Source organism: Garra rufa, chromosome 7 (assembly GCF_049309525.1).
Source record: "Garra rufa chromosome 7, GarRuf1.0, whole genome shotgun sequence".
Lineage (NCBI taxonomy): Eukaryota > Metazoa > Chordata > Actinopteri > Cypriniformes > Cyprinidae > Garra > Garra rufa.
In genome coordinates this window covers 12,144,314-12,167,575 of record NC_133367.1, presented here as the reverse complement: position 1 = coordinate 12,167,575, position 23,262 = coordinate 12,144,314, and the positions used below count along the sequence as shown (strand labels likewise).

The 23,262-nt window shown below is 37.8% G+C and overlaps 1 protein-coding gene across 1 annotated transcript; it reads right to left on the bottom strand.

Moving 5' to 3' along the window:
- Positions 1-468: 468 nt before the first annotated feature.
- LOC141337921 (uncharacterized) lies at positions 469-22,822 on the bottom strand. Its single transcript, XM_073843497.1, has 12 exons — positions 21,597-22,822; positions 21,213-21,369; positions 20,562-20,754; positions 20,343-20,438; positions 16,490-16,585; positions 15,048-15,173; positions 14,778-14,912; positions 14,546-14,656; positions 11,554-13,648; positions 11,152-11,193; positions 6,474-6,572; positions 469-1,039 (listed from the first exon to the last, which is right to left on the bottom strand). The coding sequence occupies exons 1-12, from the start codon at positions 21,703-21,705 to the stop codon at positions 822-824; spliced, it is 3,477 nt and encodes a 1,158-aa protein (XP_073699598.1). The 5' UTR covers positions 21,706-22,822; the 3' UTR covers positions 469-821.
- Between the last annotated feature and the right edge of the window lie 440 nt (positions 22,823-23,262).

Genomic DNA, 23,262 nt, shown 5'->3' with positions numbered 1-23,262 from the left:
AGAGGGAATGACATCATCAGATGTTGCCCTACTGTGCTGTCTAAGCCACACTGGTGGAGAATGCAGGCAAGGCGGAGCTTAGACAGCACAGTAGGGCAACATCTGATGATTTTTTGAAGGAGATAGCACTTGCCCCTTTTGCAGCTGGGAGGCCGTTTAATTTAGTATCACTTATCCTGCGGTTGGTTGAGGCTGTCGACTAAATCCCAGTTTTTCTGTCCCTGTTTCAGTGCGTTTCGAGAGGGAGCATTGCTTCAGAGAGGTATCCCCACCCACTCCAACCGCTGGAGCCTAGTTGAGGAAGGTAGCGCACCGTGTGGGCGGAGGCTGGATGTCGCTTGGGGGTGGGGGCGGTGGGGAGTGGCACCAAAACAGCTTGATGTGATGAGGCACACCTGATGTTAATGAAGCCTCATCACTGCCGCTGCTTAAATGCCAGGCGTGCCTCTCCTTGAGAGACCGGTCTCTTCCCTGTGCCTGCACGCTAGTGTCCTGAGAGGGCAGCGTGTGCGGCCTCTGGACTTCATCCCTTACTGGACCCTTCCCTATCGAACACTGTCGCTTCAAGGAATCCCCTGCACGAAGGGGACACCAAATTCCCTGTTTATTTTGGACACTTTCCCCTCCTTTGGACACTTTAATTTTCTTATGTTTAATAAAAGCCTCTCCAAGGCCTGACTCTACACCCACTGTGTCTGTCATTTGCTCTTCCCACCACATTCCCTAAAAATGCTGATTTGGGGAACTAACCTTTAGTTGAAAACAATTAGAACTTGTTTCCCCGAGGTGAACGCTTGTAGGAAGGCTGAAATACCCGCATTTTAATGTACTTTTTTTCTTATGGAAGAAATGCGGTTTTTGATGAAATATTTCACTGCCTTCCAGTCTCGATTTACTAAAACTTCAGCTTCTGCATCAACGCAATGCTGACAGTCCATTTTCCCTGGAACTTGGTTTCTCACAATGAATTTCCTTAGGTGCCTTTCGACTGCAGCACATTCATCTGATGTCCAGCTTCTTTTGACTGCAGTTTGTTTGCCTAAGTATACAGGAAAAAAAAAAAAAGAATAGTTAAATCATCAGAACTGAAAGAAAACAAAAATCTGAAAGACAAACAGACAGCTATATGAGAAATGGACTTAAAAAAAAATCAACATTAAGTAACATTGCCTCTACATGTCTACTAACTTTGTTGGGAGACCATCACAAAGAGTTAGAGGATATTACGTAGACAGATTTCTAATAAGTTAGTTGACATGTAAGTGTAACATTAATTGTCAACATAATGTTCAAAAAGGACCATCAAAATATTACCAATGATTTTGTCATGTACTGATAAACACAGCAACATGACACAGATGGGAACATGCATGTTAAAATACAGGTGCATCTCAAATTGGAATATCCTAAAAGGTTTTTGTTTGCAACTTATTTCAAAAACTGAAACTTTAATATATTCTAGATTCATTGATTAATTACATGTAAAGTTAAACATTCCTTAAGTTTTTTTGTTTTAATTTTGAAGATTAGAACGTACAGCTCAAGTCAAAAATCCAGTATCTCAAAATATTACAATACTTGCAAAGATCAATCAACAAAAAAGGATTTGCAAAACATAAGTTCAAGTTCTTTAGAGTATGTTCATTTATGTACTCAATTCTTGCTCAGCAGCACACAAATGACAGCATCAGTGAGGTGTGGCGTGTAAGTGATCAGCCTGTGGCACTGCTGAGGCACTACTGAACCTTCAGATCGCCTGTATATTGTTGGATCCACTGTTTCTCATCTTTCTCTTGAAAATAGCCAACAGATTCTCAATGGGGTTCCGGTCAGGCATGTTGGCTGGCCAATAAAGCACGGTAATATCATGGTCAGCAAAACAACTTGGAAGTGGTTTTGGCACTGTGGGCAGGTGCTAAAGTCCTGCTGGAAAAGGAAAGCAGCATCTTCATAAAGCTTGTCAGCAGATGAAAGCATAAAATGCTCCAAAATCTCTTGGTAGACGCTACATTGACTTTGCACTTGATACTGTAAAACACAGTGGACCAACACCAGCAGACGTCAAGGCACCCCATGGTATTACTGACTTCAGAATCTTCTCAATGGACTTCTGTGCCTCTCCAGGCTTCCTCCAGACTCTGGGATCATGATTTCAACATGAAATGCAAAAATTACTTTTATCTGAAAAGAGGACTTTGGACCACTGAGCAACATTCCAGTTAATTTTCTTCTAAGCTCAGGTAATATGCTTCTGATGTTGTTTCTGTTTCAGAAGTGGCTTGGTAGTGCTTTTCCTGAAGATGTCTGAGTGTGGAGACTCTTGATGTGCTAACTCCGGCTTCAGCCCACTCCTACTGAAGCTCTCCTAAGTGTTTGAATCGGCTTTGTTTGACAGTATTCTCAAGCTAACAGTCATGCCTGCTGCTTGTGCACCTTTGCCTACTCAATTTCTTTCTTCCAGTCAACTTTGCATTTAATATGCTTTGATAAAGCACTCTCTAAACAGCCACCCCATTTAGTAATGACCTTCTGTAACTTACCCTCTGTGTGGAGGGTGTCAATGGGTGTCTCCTGGACCAATGCCAAGTCAGCAGTCTTCTCCATTAGTGTGGTTTCAAAGAACAAGAGATACCGGGAATTTATACTGTAGGTATGGTCATTTAATGAAACTCAAATGTAAATTTTCCAACATTTTGAGACGCTGAATTTGACTTTCATGAGTTGTACGCTCTAATTATCAAAATAGAAAAATCGTTTTACTTTACATGTAATGAATCCAGAACATATGAAAGATTTTTTTTTAAGTTACAATAAAAAAAAGTGAAAAAAAAAAAACCCAACTACGATGATATTCAAATTTTTTGGGATGCACCTGTATATACAGATGAACATATTTGGTGCAGGTTCTTTTGTATTGTACGTTTTACAAATCAGGAATGCCGTTTAAGGGGAGTGCGGAACTGCAATAAAAATAAAAAAAACAATACAAAAAAAAAAACTGACCTTTTTTTTTACCCATTGAGTTAAAGGAGAACTCCGGTGTGATTTTGACCTAAAGTGTATTGAATCATGATACCGAGTGTAAACGTACCTTGCATATCTCATCTCGTCTTGTCCACTGCTGTCCGAAATCTGGGGTCAGTTAGCCGATGCTCACAACAGCTTGTCAATGATATTCAATCGGGCATCGAAGGAGCCATGTAAATAAATCACTGTTTTACGCCATTTACGAGGCACAAAGTAGCTCCAGACTTCATTGGTAGACTTCCAAGGGCCCTGACATTTAAAACGAGACATTGAGAACTTAGAAAAAGCACCGGTAGTTTATTTACAAGTAGATTTATACAGACAGTAACGGCAAGGAGTTTAGCGGCCGCCGCCATCTTAAATGTAGTCACGATAAGTCGAGTGTCGATCACCAAGGAATTTATCAGCTTATCAACGTACCAGGTTGTAGTTTCCTTGGTGCTCGACACTCGACTTATCGTGACTACATTTTAGATGGCGGCGGCAGCTAAACTTCTTGCGGTTACTGTCTGTATAAATCTACTTGTAAATAAACTACCGGTGCTTTTTCTAAGTTCTCAATGTCTCGTTTTAAATGTCAGGGCCCTTGGAAGTCTACCAATGAAGTCTGGAGCTACTTTGTGCCTCGTAAATGGCGTAAAACAGTGATTTATTTACATGGCTCCTTCGATGCCCGATTGAATATCATTGACAAGCTGTTGTGAGCATCGGCTAACTGACCCCAGATTTCGGACAGCAGTGGACAAGACGAGATGAGATATGCAAGGTACGTTTACACTCGGTATCATGATTCAATACACTTTAGGTCAAAATCACACCGGAGTTCTCCTTTAACATTGTACAACGACACTTCCCTTTAATAAGGTGCATTATTTGACATTATTCATGGGTCTACAAAAGAACAATGCAGTGTTTGAATTGGTGGCCTTGTTCATGATCTCCCTAAAATAAAAATAAAACTACTCTGTATAGATTCTTAGAACATGCTTGACACAGACATGAGAAATATTCGTATAGAATATTTTAAGTGTGTAGTCTGAAATTTAGTCAGTCATGTCAAAAACAAATATTCTCTGATAAAATAATCCGTACGGAACCAAGGCGAGGTAGTTGCTACCGTCTGAGCTCATTATCTGCAATGTATCGTTTGAATTTGATCTATTCCTAACGACGATTCCAATAAGATAAAAATCCATTAAAAAGTTATGTCAAACATTTAGATGTCAAATGTATATTCTGTCTTTTTAATGTATTTATTCCTTTCCTTCAGAAAAACAACAACTAGAATAATATAAATGTAAAACCTTAAAATGTTAAAGACTAGTAATAAAATGGAAACAAACAAATCAATTAGCAATAGCATAAACAAAACTGATCAAATGCCAGGTACAACCCAGGCAATGGTTTTCTTTCATAAATAAAATATTGATTAGCCCTCATTTCATGAGTTCACACTTGCATATAATTAGGTGAAGTACGTAAAGCATGTTTGGCGGGCTGTCTAGGGAAGGCCTCCGAGCTCGGGAATGGCCCGAACCTAGAGTAGCCTCCCGTATAGGTTTAAAAAGAACTCGGAATGAGGAGATAAGGTGGTGGAGGGATGCTGATAAACCATCAAATGGGTAGAGGCAAGTCAACTGTATTTATATCTGATGTAGATTAACTTGAGTGCGTTCCACTTGTGTTAATTAGGCTAAGTATCTGACGCGCTCCTCCCGAACTTTGTTAATAAAACATTAACTGACTGAATATCTTTCGTAATTTTAATGATTTTCTTTTGTTCTTTGATTAACATTAACGACAGACGGCACGTTTATTAGATGGCTGTCTCTTTAACACTGAACATGCGTTTTCTTTCTCACCTGTTTACGTTCACTTAAGACTAGGGCTGTCAATCGATTAAAATTTTTTATTGCGATTAATCGCATGGTTGTCTTGTGTTAACTCGCGATTAATCGCACATTTTTATCTGTTCTAAATGTACCTTAAATTAACACTTTTTTAAGTTTTTAGTACTCTAATCAACATTGGCATGGATGCTTTAAGCAAATATGTGTTTATTATCAGTGAAACCATACTTGACTAGACTAACTTGTTTCAAATGTCATAGATGTTTTTCAAATAACTTGTTCATGTCTATTAGACACATGAAAAAAAGAACATAGAAACACCAGGTTCCCATTACTTCTCTTTCTTTGCACTGAGCAATTTACTTACACAAGCCTGTTTACATTATTTGCAGGACAGGGCAGCTCACTTCTTCTGAACATGCAAAATCTACATTTATTATTACATTTGTTTGCCTCTCAGTGCCCACATACTGTCATTTGATGCAGCCACGTTCTCAACAAAACTGTTTCCATTGTTTTGATGTAATATTTCTGTTATCAGATAACCAAAGTAATATGAAATAATAACTGAAAAAAAAATCCTGAATTATGATCATGATTCAATCACTGAAAAGAATCATTTACCGGCATCTGGACATAAGTCACTATTCCCTGCATTATTATCGTTGTTTTTAACTTCCTGTTTGAATGCCTTCAGGATCCTTTGACTTTTTAGGAGTTTGGCCTGTACTGATTGGAGAGCCTGGTCTCATGCAAATGCGCACTAGCACGACTTTCTGTATCTATTTGGCGTGCTATTAACAAGCTGAAATTAACTTTGGAGTACATATGAAATGCAATTATGCATGTGTTTGACGTGCATTTAATACGCCGTTTTCGCTCGTATGTGGCTTTACGCATCAACCACACAGCAACAATCCTAACGTAGCCCGACTCCGCTTGCATTCATTAAATATGGCAGAAGTGCCGGTGTACGCAAAATGATAAAATACAGAAGTACTTGCGTACCGGCCCACTTCAAGCACTGGAATGAACATAACATCTGTTTTAACCGAAAGCGCTGCTCCACTGCCGCTCGCTGAACAGAGCAGACGCAGATATGAAGAGAGGGAGGTGCGCGCGCATTCATTGGGAGACCTCACGCACGTTCAGCAAAACCGAAGAGAGCCTCAGAAACTAAATTGGGTTTGTCCAATTATGTGTTTGTGTATTGTTGCTAGACACTTTTCGCTAGGTTGGCAGCACTGCATCCATTTAACTATGGGCTATAGTGGGTCAAACAGAAATGCGCGCTGCGTTAATCGCGCGTTAATAAAATTAGTGCCGTTAAAATTAATTTGCGTTAACGCGCCATTAACGCGTTAATGTTGACAGCCCTACTTAAGACCAAAAAACTCTGTTTATGATGATTTACTGACATATTTCGTGCATATTGGTCAATAAATATAAAAGAAAAGTCAGTTACAGTCCAGAACAACCTTTTCTTTATGGAAATACACGGAACTGTTTGAGAACGGACACAGATCGGGAACCCGCATCAGGACCGCAGTTAAAGATCAGCTGTACCATCAATCCACTTTATTTTTCTAAGCTCACCTCTCTTTTTGGCCGACTTTGTTTGCGGTTGCAAATATACTGTGGAAGTAGGTTCCTGAATGGATGTCACACTGTCCTCAGCTTCTGGAATGAATTCATCTGAGTGCAAGAAGAAGTATTTAATGAAATAAAACATATACATTAGCTGCAAGCAACACAAGATTATGATCAATCACGCATAAGTTTCAGTCATTTAGGTACGTCCCATTAAATGTTCAGATGTTAAAGTTTGTTTACAAGTTTTTAGTTAGTCATGAGATACGTTACAAAAACAGGTGTGGCATCATGACAATGAACTTGCCAGTTTAGTCTGTGGGAGTTTAGGCAGGACTTTGATACTAAGGACTTTTGACTACTTTAGACTAGGGCTCCAAAAAAAAAAAATCACTACTGTGCAAACAGCCAAATGACGTAATCAGTCCAAGATGACAGCAGCCATATTGGGATCTTTTGGTTTTACTTTTCTATAGTGGAAGTAGAGAGGTGTCATAAATTTTTTGTGTGTGTCTATAATTTAAAGTAAAGTTATATCATCGGAACAAGCAATTTACGGTAGGAAATGTTTTAACCTCGTTACATTATGGTATTAACAGTAAAAAAATTACCAGCTTACAAAAAATAAGATAGGTTAGCACATTTTGTCAATTTTTTTTAAATGAGAGCCACGTTTTATAGAGTAACTTTTTTTTTAATGCTGAGCACTCAGGTGTTGTTTTTTGTTTTTTTCCCCTGGCACAGAGAGTTGAAGAATGTTCAACTTTGGGTAAAACACAACGCTAATCACTGTCAATTTGTAGTCAGCTAACAAAATCACACAGGGATCGTACTGGTGCTTGAATTCCTTGAAAATGCTTGAATTTTAAATGTAGTGTTTTCAAGGTTTGAAAAATGCTTGGATTTTGGATACAGTGCTTGAAAGTGCAGTTGCATTGGTTTCATATTAATTCGCTTTCATTCTAAACAATTATTTTTTGTTATGCTTATGCTTTAATGCCTCTGATGGAACAGAGCGAGAGATAAGACATGCCGGGAGGTTGTTGCATGACAAATACAAATTATGTTTGAAATGAGAACTCTGGGCTCACAAAAACCGCCAGTCCGACATCCCTGGGCTATTTTAGTCAACTACCAAAATGTTTGACCGGACTGCCCGACAGGCTATCATAAAGTAGAGGGCTTAACTCCTTAATTTAGTTGTATCAAATTTAAGGGCATAAAAAGTTTGTTAATTTTAATAGAATATGAAAATACTAATTTATAATTAATAATAATTTAAAGAGGTCTTACATTTGGGGATGGAAAGACTAGAATCACGATAGGGCTGGATAAAACTTCAAAAGGCAATGATGCACACTTCAAAGTCAAAACGCGGCACGGATGTCTTTATATGAATATATCTGAAGAGAACCAACTGTCCTCAGAAACGTGTCGTGGGCACTGATCTATAATGAAGAACATTATATCATCATTATATAGATCAGTAGTCTTTGCCATTTTAATTACCATCCCTGGTAAAACTGCCTTAATGCTGCTTTGTGTACAGCTATTACTAGGGAAACCGTAATATTTCACCACCTTAGCATCCAAGATGTTAGTACTTAAAGATTACATGTAAATATATTGTATACAATTATTTTAGTTTTTTTGTTTACCTGGATGTAAGCACAGTGCAGTGTTAATGCTTAAACTGCATTTACAATGTTTAAAGTGGCTGACAATAATAAATATTGTTGGTCATTATGGTGGTACTTGGAAAGCCAGCTGTCGAATCACAGCCCTGATGAATGTAAAAGCTGGGTATGGAGCACAAGACATTGAAAAAGCTGCAAGATGAGATGCAAATGGTATATTTTAGTAGTGTCAAAATTAGCAAAATAACATGTGGTTCATTTTTTCTAGATTACCACAGTAAAAATATTTAATGCAATAAAAACAGGGGCAGGGCTAGGGTTAGCCATCCCCATTTACAACTTTTGCCTCTGTCTATTTTATTTATTTTATGAGATGCAGAACGTCTTTACGAGCACATCAAACGAGAGGCGTTTCAAACACACACTAACTTCGCCTCCACGCCAGGCTCGACTCGGCCTGTATCATTTCATATCAAACTACAAAAGAAACTATGTGCATGCAATGTCATATGTCATCGGTTAAGGAATTAAGTTCCAAAAAAGGGGATTAAGCTGCCTTAAAACTGTGCATGACATAAGTTCTATATGCATCACATTAAAAACATCTATGAAATTGTAAAAACTGTCCTGAGGCTCCCCAGCATCATCTCCCTCATCTAAATCACCCCATTACACTCTCAGCTCTTCCATAGAGACTAAGTAAAAAAAAAAAAACAAAAAAAAAAACTAAAAGGTCATGTACAGCAGCCGTATTTAAATAACAACAGCTGTTTTGATGTGTTAATCCAAAAAAAAAAAGACATTAACTTTTGTAGCTTTAAGGATTTCTTTAAAAATGTATTTAGAATTAGTATTTGATAACTTTATAAAATTTTTGTACATATCTGCTGAAGGGCACAGGTAGCTAAATATTTAACTTATTATAATGGGTTTATTTTAGTGGTGGGCCGTTATCGGCGTTAACGTGCTGCGTTAACGTGAAACTCTTATCGCGCGATAAAAAAAATATCGCCGTTAATCTATTCTCAAATTTGGGTTGGGAGCTGGGTCTAAACTACGCAAGCTATGATGACTTTCACCTTCACGTCCGTACGTTTAAGTCTCCTCCGCCAAAACACAGACGGGATCGCGTCGTCCTTCATTCATAAAAACCGAATCTACTATAGCGAAATGCCACGTAAATTCGTCGTTTTTTGGATTCATAAATCAAATGTTGGTCAGTCACTTAATTCAAATCGCGATATGGACTAGTGTCTGTGAAAACTGAAATGCAAAAAGACCGTTTTAATATGAATCCGATAGGTTCGTTTGCTGTGTGTTTGCATTGCGGAGACGAGCTTTTACTACACGGAGTACTCGCATACTGAAACACACGTGACGCTCCCGGTAATGTTTGGCATTTTCATCTCACATGAACAGATAAACTCAATCTCCCAAACTGCTGTGAGTGTCACTTTTACCGTTTCATTTGAGAAAACTAGCATCATATCAAACTGTATGACACAGAAACTTCACGGCAACCTGTCAAAATAAAAGTACGGTGTAACATGTAATGGGCTGGGTAGGTGTTGACGTTAAAAAAACACAATCTAATAGGTAGAAAAAATAATTTCATTGTTAGTTAGTAAAAACAAGTACATCTAATTGAACAATTTATTTTCATCAACAAATTATCATAGAACAGCTTTATGAGTTTTATGATCCATTCTCAAAGACTTTAAGTCATTATTTGGGAAACACACATATTCTGAATGCCTTCAGCAGAATTCAAATTAGCCATTTTAATCTAGATTAATTCCAAGATTTAATCTAGATTAATCTAGATTAAAAAAATTAATCTATGCCCACCCCTAGTTTATTTGAAAGTTATTTTTTTAAAGTCTAATAAATATTAAAATTGATAGCGCTCAATTATACTGTAATGTTGAATGCCTATAGTCAACGGTAAAACATTAAAGCAATAGTTCACCCAAAAATGAAAATTTGATGTTTATCTGCTTCCCCTCAGGGCATCCAAGATGTAGGTGACTTTGTTTCTTCAGCAGAACACAAATGACGATTTTTGACGAAAACCGGTGCAGTCGGTCAGCCTCATAATGGCAGTGGATGGGCACCAGACCTTTGAAAGTAAGAAAAAAACATGCACAGACAATTCCAAATTACACCCTGCGGCTCGTGACGATACATTGATGTCCTAAGACACGAAACGATCGGCTTTTGTGAGAAACTGAACAATATTTATATCCTTTTTTACCTTTGATGCACAGCCACGTCCATCTGTCGTGACCACGAGATTGTCATCCGGCTTGTTACATGTGAACGCGCTCTGGTGTAGAATACGCAAAAAGGGGAAATCAGCGATAAAAAACAATTCCGGATCAGTTCATGCAAGCAAACGTAATCTTTTACCTTTAAATCGGTTTGAACAATCAGCATATAGAAAGTAATTACCATTTTGAATAGCCGCGATACCCAAAATCTCTGTGCACTGTGTAAACAATGAGTGATAAATACACGCGACAGATGGCTTCCGGCGTTTGCGTATTCTACACCAGAGCGCTATACGAGTAACGAGCCGGATGATGAACTCGTGCTCATGACAGATGGACGTGGCTGTGCATCAAAGGTAAAAAAAAATTATATAAATACTGTTAAGTTTCTCACAAAAACCGATTGTTTCGTGTCTTAGGACATCAATGTATCAACACGAGCCGCAGGGTGTAATGTGGATTTGTCTGTGCATGTTTTTTGTTACTTTCAAAGGTTTGGTGCCATCCACTGCCATTAAATCACTAACAGACTGCACCGGTTTGAGTTAAAAATCTTTGTTTGTGTTCTGCTGAGGAAACAAAGTCACCTACATCTTGGATACCCTGAGGGGAAGCAGATAAACATCAAATTTTCATTTCTGGGTGAACTATCCCTTTAAGGAGAATTTTTTATAGAGACATTAGTATTGCTAACAGTGAAAGAAGCCATTAAACAAATATTAAAAATATATTTAAATAAGATGATTCATAATAAAAAAATAAATCATACAAACATACCTTCTTCTTGAGAGCACCCATCCATGTCCAGGTCAACAGTCTCTAAAAAAAGTAATAGAATATGAATGAGTCAGAAAGCTGAAACTGTGGTCAACTTTGCAAAAGTAGTCAAAAATAATACATAAATAGCAAAACAGACGGTCTTAAATGGTCCAGTTATAGTCAATTATAACTATAAAACCTGCTCTCCCCATCAGTATGTTAAAGGAGAAGCACACTTCCAGAACAATAGACAAATACATATAAATATAATTACAAATGCTTGTACTCTTATTCAATTCGATTATACTAAACTTGATTTTGCTACTCAATTCAAATTCTATACACTTCTCTAAAAGAGAATGATTTACAGATGGACAATCCTATCCTTTAAGGAAATTTTAAATAAAAAAGGCTTAATACCAGTCACATCAAGCTGAATTTCATCCAGATTCTTCCCTTTGAACTCTCCTAGCCGTCCCTTTTCCAAAGCTAAAAGAACTTTGCTAATTTTAGCAAGCTGGAGGGTTCCTTCTGGAAGACGGTAGTGCTTTCTGTGGACCTCAATGTTGTGGCCAAGGAAATCTGCCAACTGGTCGAGTTCTGTTGTTTTCAGGTTGAGAACGGTCGACAGAGTAGCAATGTGTTTCCTTAGTTTTGTCGAAGTTAGCGCTTTTGGATGTTTGATGTCATCACATTCGTTCACAAACTGCCTAATGCAATCAGAACCCCTCAAATAATGGACAGAGTGCGGCAATGCAAACAAGTAGCAGTTTTCTTTCAGCACTCCACATTCTTCTCGCTTCTCAGTCAAAGCATCAAGGGATTCCCTCATGACTGGAGTAAGGAGAACAGGGACTTTCCTTCCTCGCTTTCCTACTATGGCAATCCGGACAAAATGTTTGCAAAGCTTCTGCTCGAGCGCTGTAAGGGCCAGGTTAACATCTTGGTGAGTTTCTGATGTGTCCTTTGACAGGTACACAGACAAGGGCATTCGGGATACCTCTCCTGCTCTACGGCGGTTGAAGAGAATAACTTGTGCCAAGGTCACTTTAGCAAGGTCCTTCCAGTTTAAGGGAGAAGGATTTTCTCGCAGGGCATCAAGTTGTGTCTGCTGTTTCTCAGACAAATGGGAATGAAGTTTTTGGACATCTTGTGTGAACGGTAGAATTTGAGGAGAATTCCACTTGGTCTGATTAAGCTGAGTTAATGCTTGGCTCGCAATGTCAAATTTCCAACTCTCTTGATATAGCAGTGCAAATTCTTCAGCGTCTTTGGCTGTCTGTTGATCTTTCGTCTTTAATCCTTCAGATTTGATAAACATGGCCAATGCATGTAAGCCATGCCCAACTTTGCGAGCAAGCGATGGACGTTGATATTTTCCAGTTTTGTCACTGAATCCAGCGAGGCATCTTGCAGCCCTAACAACATGACTGTATTTTTCAGGTTTTATGAGTTCTTTGATGGACTTCACGTGTGTCATCTTTTTAGCTTCCAGTACCAGCCTGGCAAGCTCTCTCAGTTTTTGTCGAATATATTGGTGTTGGCTAATTACATTTTCATTCTTGTTGAACAGTCTGAATCCATATTCAAGAATGCAGCGGTCTTCCTTAATTGCAACGGCGACCTCATCCTGATTCATTTCATTTAAGAACTTCCAGTATGTGTCGCTAAGTCCAGTTGGAGCAGGTTCAGCAAACGCACACAGCGCTTGAACTCTTGTTTTACCTCGCTTGGAAGACTTGCCCTGAGGCTTGAAATTGCAGACTTGAAAATGTCGCCACATGACTCTTTTTCTGAAGAGCCCAAAGCAGTAAACACAGTGCATAAATTCTTGTCCTTCAGTTTTTTTTTTGGGTTGCTTCCACGGGATGAGTTTGCCTTGCCGGCTCTCCAAAACTTCAACATTATGTTCAAAGTTCCCCTTGTTTCGTATATAATCTAATTGCAGCCTCCTTTCTTTTGAGTTCTTTGGCAAACTCAATGCCTTCGCAACCTCGACCACATCACTGTGTCTACGCGACAAGTGCCTTGACATTTTTTGAACTACTTGGCCACAATACAAGCAATGATGTTTCTTGTTATATCTTCTAGAACCATCCTCCTTTTTCAAAACTGGATTAACATAGACGGATGGCTCTTCTTCAAGCGGAACTGAAATGCTCATCTCTTTGTTACTATATGTTCGCGCTGTTGTTTTCTCTCTGCTTCTTTCATCTCTGCTATTGGAAAATCTGCAATCTTGCACTGAGTCTTGACTTGTTTCAAATCTTCTCTGACCTGAAGACTCACACCTGCTCTGACTGGATGACTCACTTCTGCTCTGACTTGAAGACTGAAATTGGCTCTGACTTGACTTGCTTCTGCTCTGTGTAATAGCTGACTTTTGTTTATTTTTCAGTGATAACTCCAAGCTGCAGTCACTGCTATCCCCTGTGCTTTCTTCCCTGGGATCTGGGATATACTCATCCTCGCTATCGCCACACGAGTCATCTGATTCTACAAGATGCCTTTGAATCTTTAAAAAATAAATAAAGTTAACAGGATTAGTCTCTCCAAAATGAAGGAAAAAAAAGACTCACCTACAACACAAATGACTACGGTTCATCAGAGCACAAATGAATAGTTTTGGATGTGAAGAGACAGAATGGAAATGGACAGCATTTAAGTCATTTAGGCAAGATAATAAAAGTCCATATTAGAAATATTTTAACAATGATGTGTTATTTTAACATGAGTGATCTGATGAGCTTGATACAGTGAGGAAAAACAATATTTAATCCTCTGCATGTTTGCCCACTAACAAAGAAATGATCAGTGGTATAATGTTAACGGTAGGCTAATTTGAACAGTGAGAGACAAAACAAAATTCAGAAAAAAAACTCATAAAAATTAGGACTCCACTTTTTGAAATTCATTTTTCTTATGTTATTCTGTCTCTCACTGTTAAAATCAACCAATACATTTATAGACCAACCATTTATTTGCCAGTGGGTGAACATACAAAGTCAGCAGGGAATATAATTGATTTAAATATTTTTTTCAAATAACTTTTTTCTTTATGTAATGAAAGTTTATAACGGACAAACACACAAGCGTTAAAACTGTTGGTTGCCATCAATTTCCATTCATCATGTCTCTTAACATCTAAGTTTATTTTCTTAGTTGTATTTACGAGCAATGAAATTTATGCATATATGAAAGTTATTTGAGAGTTCTTTTAATACATTAGTACGATAAACTGACTAAAACTGTCAACTGCATGACATTCATTCTTTAAGGAAGCTAGGTAAAAATTTATTACAAGTAAATTAAATAAGAAATAAACTAGTAATTAAAAATTAGACCAAGGGACTAAAAACATTGAGAACACCAACCATTAAGTGACAAAGCATGAAAAAAAAAAATCACTTACAGGACGGAGAAAGCTTCTCTTTGGTCTTTCTAGAGCCATTTCCATCTTGGGAGTGGCAATCTCATCTGTGCTGTCATCACTTGGAACAGAAAAATCTGGTACCTTGTCCATCTGCCAAAAGGGAGTTAGGTCATGCTAGGATTGTTCACATTCTATCAAAATCATTTACAACAAAAATATTTTGGTAGAAATTAACTGTCAAATAGTTGGTACCAGAGCTTAAGAGGCATACCAAAATGCTTTTTGTCATCCTCAGCTTTGAAACAACTTCGCTGTCTGATTGCGAACTGGAATCCTCATCAGTTTCATCTACTATACTTTCACTCGAGTCAAACAGAGGCTCAGAATAATCAGGAACCGCATCCATCTGCCAAAAAGAGTGATTTTAATATATGGTTATACATTTTTGCTCACACTATTAAAATCAGCCACAGGCAAATGATGTTTGAGCCATTTACATAAACTTTACACAAGAATTTTAAGTACTGCATCGGAGGAATACCTGAATGTTTCCATTCCTTGTCTTCTGTTGAACAACACCAGAGGGTGGAGAGGTAGGGTTGTCTTTATCCTCATCAGTCTCATCACTTTCTGAATAATTTACTAGGCCAAACCCTCCAGTAAACACCTGAATATAATTAAACATATGTATTAAGAGTTAACTGGAACCATATATGTATAAGCAGTGTACTAATTTAGCACAAACACTTGGGCAAGAACCTAATAACAACAACATTTATCTAGTTTGACAGAGTGAACGGCCATCTAAAGTTGAGTCAGTTTAGCTTCATTTCTATAGCGCTTTATACAATAAAAATAGTTTTGAAGCAGCTTTTCATTGATCAGCTTGAATCATGGAATTATATATTTCCTGTTGAAGTCAGTTCCTTCTCAGTTCTGTCTATTGAGAAGATAATTATTAAATTTGTTTAGTTTGTCAAATCAAATCATTTTAATTCTTCTTAAATACTGTCATTGTTTAGTGTTGAACAATTGTCAGTCAGTTGTCACTGTTCAGCTGTTTAGTTTTTGATTCAGTTCTGCCTAAAAACGGTATAAATATCAATATAACGGAAAATACTTTAAACATGATGAATAAATGAGACTTCAACATTGGGGTGTTTATGAATCTGAAAGAAAACAGAGCCAAACAGCATTCCACAGAAGCTAGAGAAAAAGTCACACAAATGCAGATCAGGGAAAAGGCAATGTATAAGTGTTTTAATTTCCCACTGAGAACAACTGGAATAGAAAGTGGAAGCTACAGTACACCATCCAAGTACTAAAGAAGTTCAATGTTAAATCAGATAAGCCACAAAAATGCCAACAATTACAATTAAATAGCTAAATGTTCTTTCCTAGAGCTAACAGCTAGTGTCACAGCAACATTTAATATCGTGCAATGGATTACATCTAAAATACTCAACCTGAACATGTAGCAGCTTGTAAAGTGTTGAATTCTACCTGCAATAAGTTCAGTTTAAATAATGACAGGTGCTGTTCCAATTAATTAAAATCACTTTGAATAAGATCCATACGTGAGGGCCCCATAAGGCCAAGACTAGAAATGTGTGTGTGTGTATAAGGACCCCATAAGGCCAAGACTAGAAATGTGTGTGTGTGAACTTAACTGTAAAATCATTACTTTGGGTTGAGGGCCCCATAAGGCCAAGACTAGAAATGTGTGTGTGTGAACTTAACTGTAAAATCATTACTTTGGGTTGAGGGCCCCATAAGGCCAAGACTAGAAATGTGTGTGTGACGCTTAACCTGACAGAAACCTTTCTAGTTTTACTGTCCTGCTGCGCACTAACTGTTTCCTCAATCAGAACTCTAACATATCACCCAATGATGATAAACATAGTGTGAACCTGTTTCTTTAATAGAAACTATGAAATCTAAGAGCTCAATAGTTTGAGATGATTGTCTACATTACTCTTTTACCTGTGTGATTTCATCATCCATTTTGGGGTCATCATCGGATGGGTGATCTGTTGGGGACGAGTCGGTCTGTAGAGCAGAAGACTGCTTCTTTGGACCCTGCAAATCAGACAAAAACAGAACAAGAACCTGTGAAGAACTGACAAGTGTAATGTATTCAGGCATTTACAAGAGACACATGTTATCTCATGTAAAAACAGTCTCTCAACTAGCATATAGTTGAAATCTAAACCCATTTACAGATCCTTCCTAGAGCTAACAGCTAGTGTCACAGCAAGATTTAATATCGTGCAATGGATTACATCTAAAATACTCAACCTGAACATGTAGCAGCTTGTAAAGTGTTGAATTCTACCTGCAATAAGTTCAGTTTAAATAATGACAGGTGCTGTTCCAATTAATTAAAATCACTTTGAATGAGATCCATACGTGAGGGCCCCATAAGGCCAAGACTAGAAATGTGTGTGTGTATAAGGACCCCATAAGGCCAAGACTAGAAATGTGTGTGTGTGTATAAGGACCCCATAAGGTCAAGACTAGAAATGTGTGTGTGTGAACTTAACTGTAAAATCATTACTTTGGGTTGAGGGCCTCATAAGGCCAAGACTAGAAATGTGTGTGTGTGTATAAGGACCCCATAAGGTCAAGACTAGAAATGCGTGTGTGACGCTTAACCTGACAGAAACCTTTCTAGTTTTACTGTCCTGCTGCACACTAACTGTTTCCTCAATCAGAACTCTAACATATCACCCAATGATGATAAACATAGTGTGAACCTGTTTCTTTAATAGAAACTATGAAATCTAAGAGCTCAATAGTTTGAGATGATTGTCTACATTACTCTTTTACCTGTGTGATTTCATCATCCATTTTGGGGTCATCATCGGATGGGTGATCTGTTGGGGACGAGTCGGTCTGTAGAGCAGAAGACTGCTTCTTTGGACCCTGCAAATCAGACAAAAACAGAACAAGAACCTGTGAAGAACTGACAAGTGTAGTGTATTCAGGCATTTACAAGAGACACATGTTATCTCATAGTCTCTCAACTAGCATATAGTTGAAATCTAAACCCATTTACAGATCCTTCCTAGAGCTAACAGCTAGTGTCACAGCATCATTTAATATCGTGCAATGGATTACATCTAAAATACTCAACCTGAACATGTAGCAGCTTGTAAAGTGTTGAATTCTACCTGCAATAAGTTCAGTTTAAATAATGACAGGTGCTGTTCCAATTAATTAAAATCACTTTGAATGAGATCCATACGTGAGGGCCCCATAAGGCCAAGACTAGAAATTTGTGTGTATAAGGACCCCATAAGGCCAAGACTAGAAATGTGTGTGTGTGTATAAGGACCCCATAAGGTCAAGACTAGAAATGTGTGTGTGTGTGAACTTAACTGTAAAATCATTACTTTGGGTTGAGGGCCTCATAAGGCCAAGACTAGAAATGTGTGTGTGACGCTTAACCTGACAGAAACCTTTCTAGTTTTACTGTCCTGCTGCACACTAACTGTTTCCTCAATCAGAACTCTAACATATCACCCAATGATGAAAAACATAGTGTGAACCTGTTTCTTTAATAGAAACTATGAAATCTAAGAGCTCAATAGTTTGAGATGATTGTCTATATTACTCTTTTACCTGTGTGATTTCATCATCCATTTTGGGGTCATCATTGGATGGGTGATCTGTTGGGGACGAGTCGGTCTGTAGAGCAGAAGACTGCTTCTTTGGACCCTGCAAATCAGACAAAAACAGAACAAGAACCTGTGAAGAACTGACAAGTGTAATGTATTCAGGCATTTACAAGAGACACATGTTATCTCATAGTCTCTCAACTAGCATATAGTTGAAATCTAAACCCATTTACAGATCCTTCCTAGAGCTAACAGCTAGTGTCACAGCAACATTTAATATCGTGCAATGGATTACATCTAAAATACTCAACCTGAACATGTAGCAGCTTGTAAAGTGTTGAATTCTACCTGCAATAAGTTCAGTTTAAATAATGACAGGTGCTGTTCCAATTAATTAAAATCACTTTGAATGAGATCCATACGTGAGGGCCCCATAAGGCCAAGACTAGAAATGTGTGTGTGTATAAGGACCCCATAAGGCCAAGACTAGAAATGTGTGTGTGTGTGTATAAGGACCCCATAAGGCCAAGACTAGAAATGCGTGTGTGACGCTTAACCTGACAGAAACCTTTCTAGTTTTACTGTCCTGCTGCACACTAACTGTTTCCTCAATCAGAACTCTAACATATCACCCAATGATGATAAACATAGTGTGAACCTGTTTCTTTAATAGAAACTATGAAATCTAAGAGCTCAATAGTTTGAGATGATTGTCTACATTACTCTTTTACCTGTGTGATTTCATCATCCATTTTGGGGTCATCATTGGATGGGTGATCTGTTGGGGACGAGTCGGTCTGTAGAGCAGAAGACTGCTTCTTTGGACCCTGCAAATCAGACAAAAACAGAACAAGAACCTGTGAAGAACTGACAAGTGTAGTGTATTCAGGCATTTACAAGAGACACATGTTATCTCATGTAAAAACAGTCTCTCAACTAGCATATAGTTGAAATCTAAACCCATTTACAGATCCTTCCTAGAGCTAACAGCTAGTGTCACAGCATCATTTAATATCGTGCAATGGATTACATCTAAAATACTCAACCTGAACATGTAGCAGCTTGTAAAGTGTTGAATTCTACCTGCAATAAGTTCAGTTTAAATAATGACAGGTGCTGTTCCAATTAATTAAAATCACTTTGAATGAGATCCATACGTGAGGGCCCCATAAGGCCAAGACTAGAAATTTGTGTGTATAAGGACCCCATAAGGCCAAGACTAGAAATGTGTGTGTGTGTATAAGGACCCCATAAGGTCAAGACTAGAAATGTGTGTGTGTGTGAACTTAACTGTAAAATCATTACTTTGGGTTGAGGGCCTCATAAGGCCAAGACTAGAAATGTGTGTGTGACGCTTAACCTGACAGAAACCTTTCTAGTTTTACTGTCCTGCTGCACACTAACTGTTTCCTCAATCAGAACTCTAACATATCACCCAATGATGAAAAACATAGTGTGAACCTGTTTCTTTAATAGAAACTATGAAATCTAAGAGCTCAATAGTTTGAGATGATTGTCTACATTACTCTTTTACCTGTGTGATTTCATCATCCATTTTGGGGTCATCATCGGATGGGTGATCTGTTGGGGACGAGTCGGTCTGTAGAGCAGAAGACTGCTTCTTTGGACCCTGCAAATCAGACAAAAACAGAACAAGAACCTGTGAAGAACTGACAAGTGTAATGTATTCAGGCATTTACAAGAGACACATGTTATCTCATAGTCTCTCAACTAGCATATAGTTGAAATCTAAACCCATTTACAGATCCTTCCTAGAGCTAACAGCTAGTGTCACAGCAACATTTAATATCGTGCAATGGATTACATCTAAAATACTCAACCTGAACATGTAGCAGCTTGTAAAGTGTTGAATTCTACCTGCAATAAGTTCAGTTTAAATAATGACAGGTGCTGTTCCAATTAATTAAAATCACTTTGAATGAGATCCATACGTGAGGGCCCCATAAGGCCAAGACTAGAAATGTGTGTGTGTATAAGGACCCCATAAGGTCAAGACTAGAAATGTGTGTGTGACGCTTAACCTGACAGAAACCTTTCTAGTTTTACTGTCCTGCTGCACACTAACTGTTTCCTCAATCAGAACTCTAACATATCACCCAATGATGATAAACATAGTGTGAACCTGTTTCTTTAATAGAAACTATGAAATCTAAGAGCTCAATAGTTTGAGATGATTGTCTACATTACTCTTTTACCTGTGTGATTTCATCATCCATTTTGGGGTCATCATCGGATGGGTGATCTGTTGGGGACGAGTCGGTCTGTAGAGCAGAAGACTGCTTCTTTGGACCCTGCAAATCAGACAAAAAAAAAGTAAATTTCTGTGTGTGTGTGTATATATATATATATATATATATATATATATATATATACACACACACACCCAAAAAAGTAGTTGTGTTAGTCTAACTCACCTTGTTACGCCATGGCCATTGTGCATCACCATAGTTATATTCAATTTCACTTCCGATTTCAATTCTTTTCATGGCAAATAGACACAAATGGGGCCTGTTATTTACTATGATTTTTTTCATAGAGCAGTTGGGAGATTTGTGATTGTCATTGCATAGTCTTCCCAGAGAGCCATCTTCTTTGGATGCATCAATACTAAAAGGTATAAAAAAAACTTTGTAAGTTCATTTAAAGAAAAACCCTTTAAATATTTAAATATCATGTGCACAAATGGTCAGATTACACGAAAGAGACATTTAAATTACACATCAACTGTAACTGTAAGACATACAAAGCAGAAAGTCCTAATCAACAAAAGTGCTTATCATCAGCCTAAAATGTTAAAGTCGCCCTGTAGTGAAACTCAAGTTTTGAATGTTGATAATGTACAGCATATTGCTCCAAATACCATTGCGGAGTATATTAACTTAAAACTGCCGAGGACCACAGAACAGACAGAAAAACATTAAAATCACCCATAGAATTGAGTACACAGGGGCTGTATTATCGGAATTAACTGCTGATTATGCTTTTGCTCATTAACTATTCAGAAGTGTGTTGCATGGCATACATGTTTCCCAGATGTCTCAAAACATGCATCTGTACATACTTACCACCAGTGACGTTGCTGCCACTCAAAATCAAATAGAAATGTACTCTGTAACTCTGTGTAGTGTCTCGCCTGGAATTCCTCTGCAGCAACGAGTTCCCCCTTGTATTCCAAGACAAAAGCTCCCGGTTCAACAGGCTGGTTAGCAAATACTCCTCTACCTATAAAGACATAATTAGAAAGACACTTAATTTGGGGAAAAAGTTGTTGCCTTGACACTTTTGGAGGTGAAACTAGGGATTCAGAGTATTAACCGAATGTAAACAAATAGGAAAGAAAGAAAGAAAGAAAGAAAACTCTACTAATTTACCATTTCCAACTACAATGGTATACATTATTATGTAAGTGTATGCAAATGAGAGGTACTGATAAATTCACATCAACATACCTTTGTTTCTATCTATATATCTTTCCACAAACTCTGGTTTGTCACATGAAGACAAAATATAGGTCCTTGCTTCGTCAGCAGGCCGTATCCTCTTTCTTCTTTTGGACATTATAGCTTTTTATAAAATAAAATACAGACACATCCACAAAGAAAAAGTATGAATTTAGCATGAGAGACAAAAAACAAGCAAATTCAAGTCATTAATATTCAAGTGGAGCTGTCACTGGCATTAATGTATCAACTAACATAATCAACAATACATATATTAAAGCATTAATTAATCTTAACTAATGTTAATTATATTAAAATACAGTCGTTCATTGTTAGGTCAAGTTAATTCACAGAACATTATTTAATGTTAACAAGCACAACTTTTGATTTTAATAATGCATTAGTAGATATTGAAATTTACATTAAGATTAATAAATGCTGTAGTAGTATTGTTCTTCTTAGTTCATGTTAACAAAAGTAACTAACTAATGAAACTTACTGTAAAGTGTTACCAAAAAATACGTAGTCAAATTATCAACTGCAATAAAACATGCTTCTTTCTTCTGCTGTCAACACCATTATTAGTCTAGAGATAAGATTAGCAAGCTAACGCTAGCGATCTGAATAAACTAGCACATCATTATTATTAACCATCAATTTCATACGTTACGAAACGGAGAAAGCATTTGAACGAAACTACATCATGTACAAAGTCAAATAACATAAACCTACCTGTTATTCACCTGAAGAGATTCTTCCGTTTACATCCACTTGAAAATGCAGAAATCCAGAAAAGTCCGTCTTTCCATGTGCTATTAACAACGAGCGATCTCAGTACAATGGTCACTTTACTTCATTAAGCACCATTCTACTGATATGAGTAGGAATTGACACAAAACTACATCAAATGTACAGTCAAATAATATAAACCTAACTTACCTGCTGCTCTCAAGAAGAGTGAAGTTCGTCTGTTCGACGTTAAACCGCATTGAACTTCCGGTTGATAACGCGCGTAACCGAATATAAACGACCCCTCCCTTTCCGTGAACTATTAGCAATTAGCCGTGTGATTAAAAAGGTTTTTCATTAAGCATCGTTCTGTTGATATGGGTAGTAATTGACACGAAACTCAAATGCAGTAAAATAATATAAACCTACCTGTTGCTCACATTAAGTATTTTTTCCCTTGGTACAGAGTTGAAACACGTTAAATTATAGATGTAAAATAAGGAATTAACACTGTCAATCACAGAAACTAAACAGCTCCTCCCTTTCCGTGAGCTAAAATAACACACACTTCCGGTATTGTGTATCTGCGGCACTACCGCACTTTGAGATATGGGGGCGATAGAGAGCGCAAACACACATACACACAGAACCATACTTTGTCACCTTGTGGGGAAAGTGAAAAAAAGGCATGAGACACACCAGGAGAGGCTTATGAGGCTGTTTAAATGAAAATCGGTGTGGGGCCCACTATTTTGGGCCCCACAAGGCTGTTGGACCCCACACTGTTGGTGGGCTCCTTGTCACCGGGCCCAACAAAGTAAGAAATACAAGTACACACATACACACACACACACACACACACACACACACACACACACACACACACTGCTTAACTTGTGTTGATGAATGTGTATATGTGTGTTTATATGTGTGTTTAACTATGGCA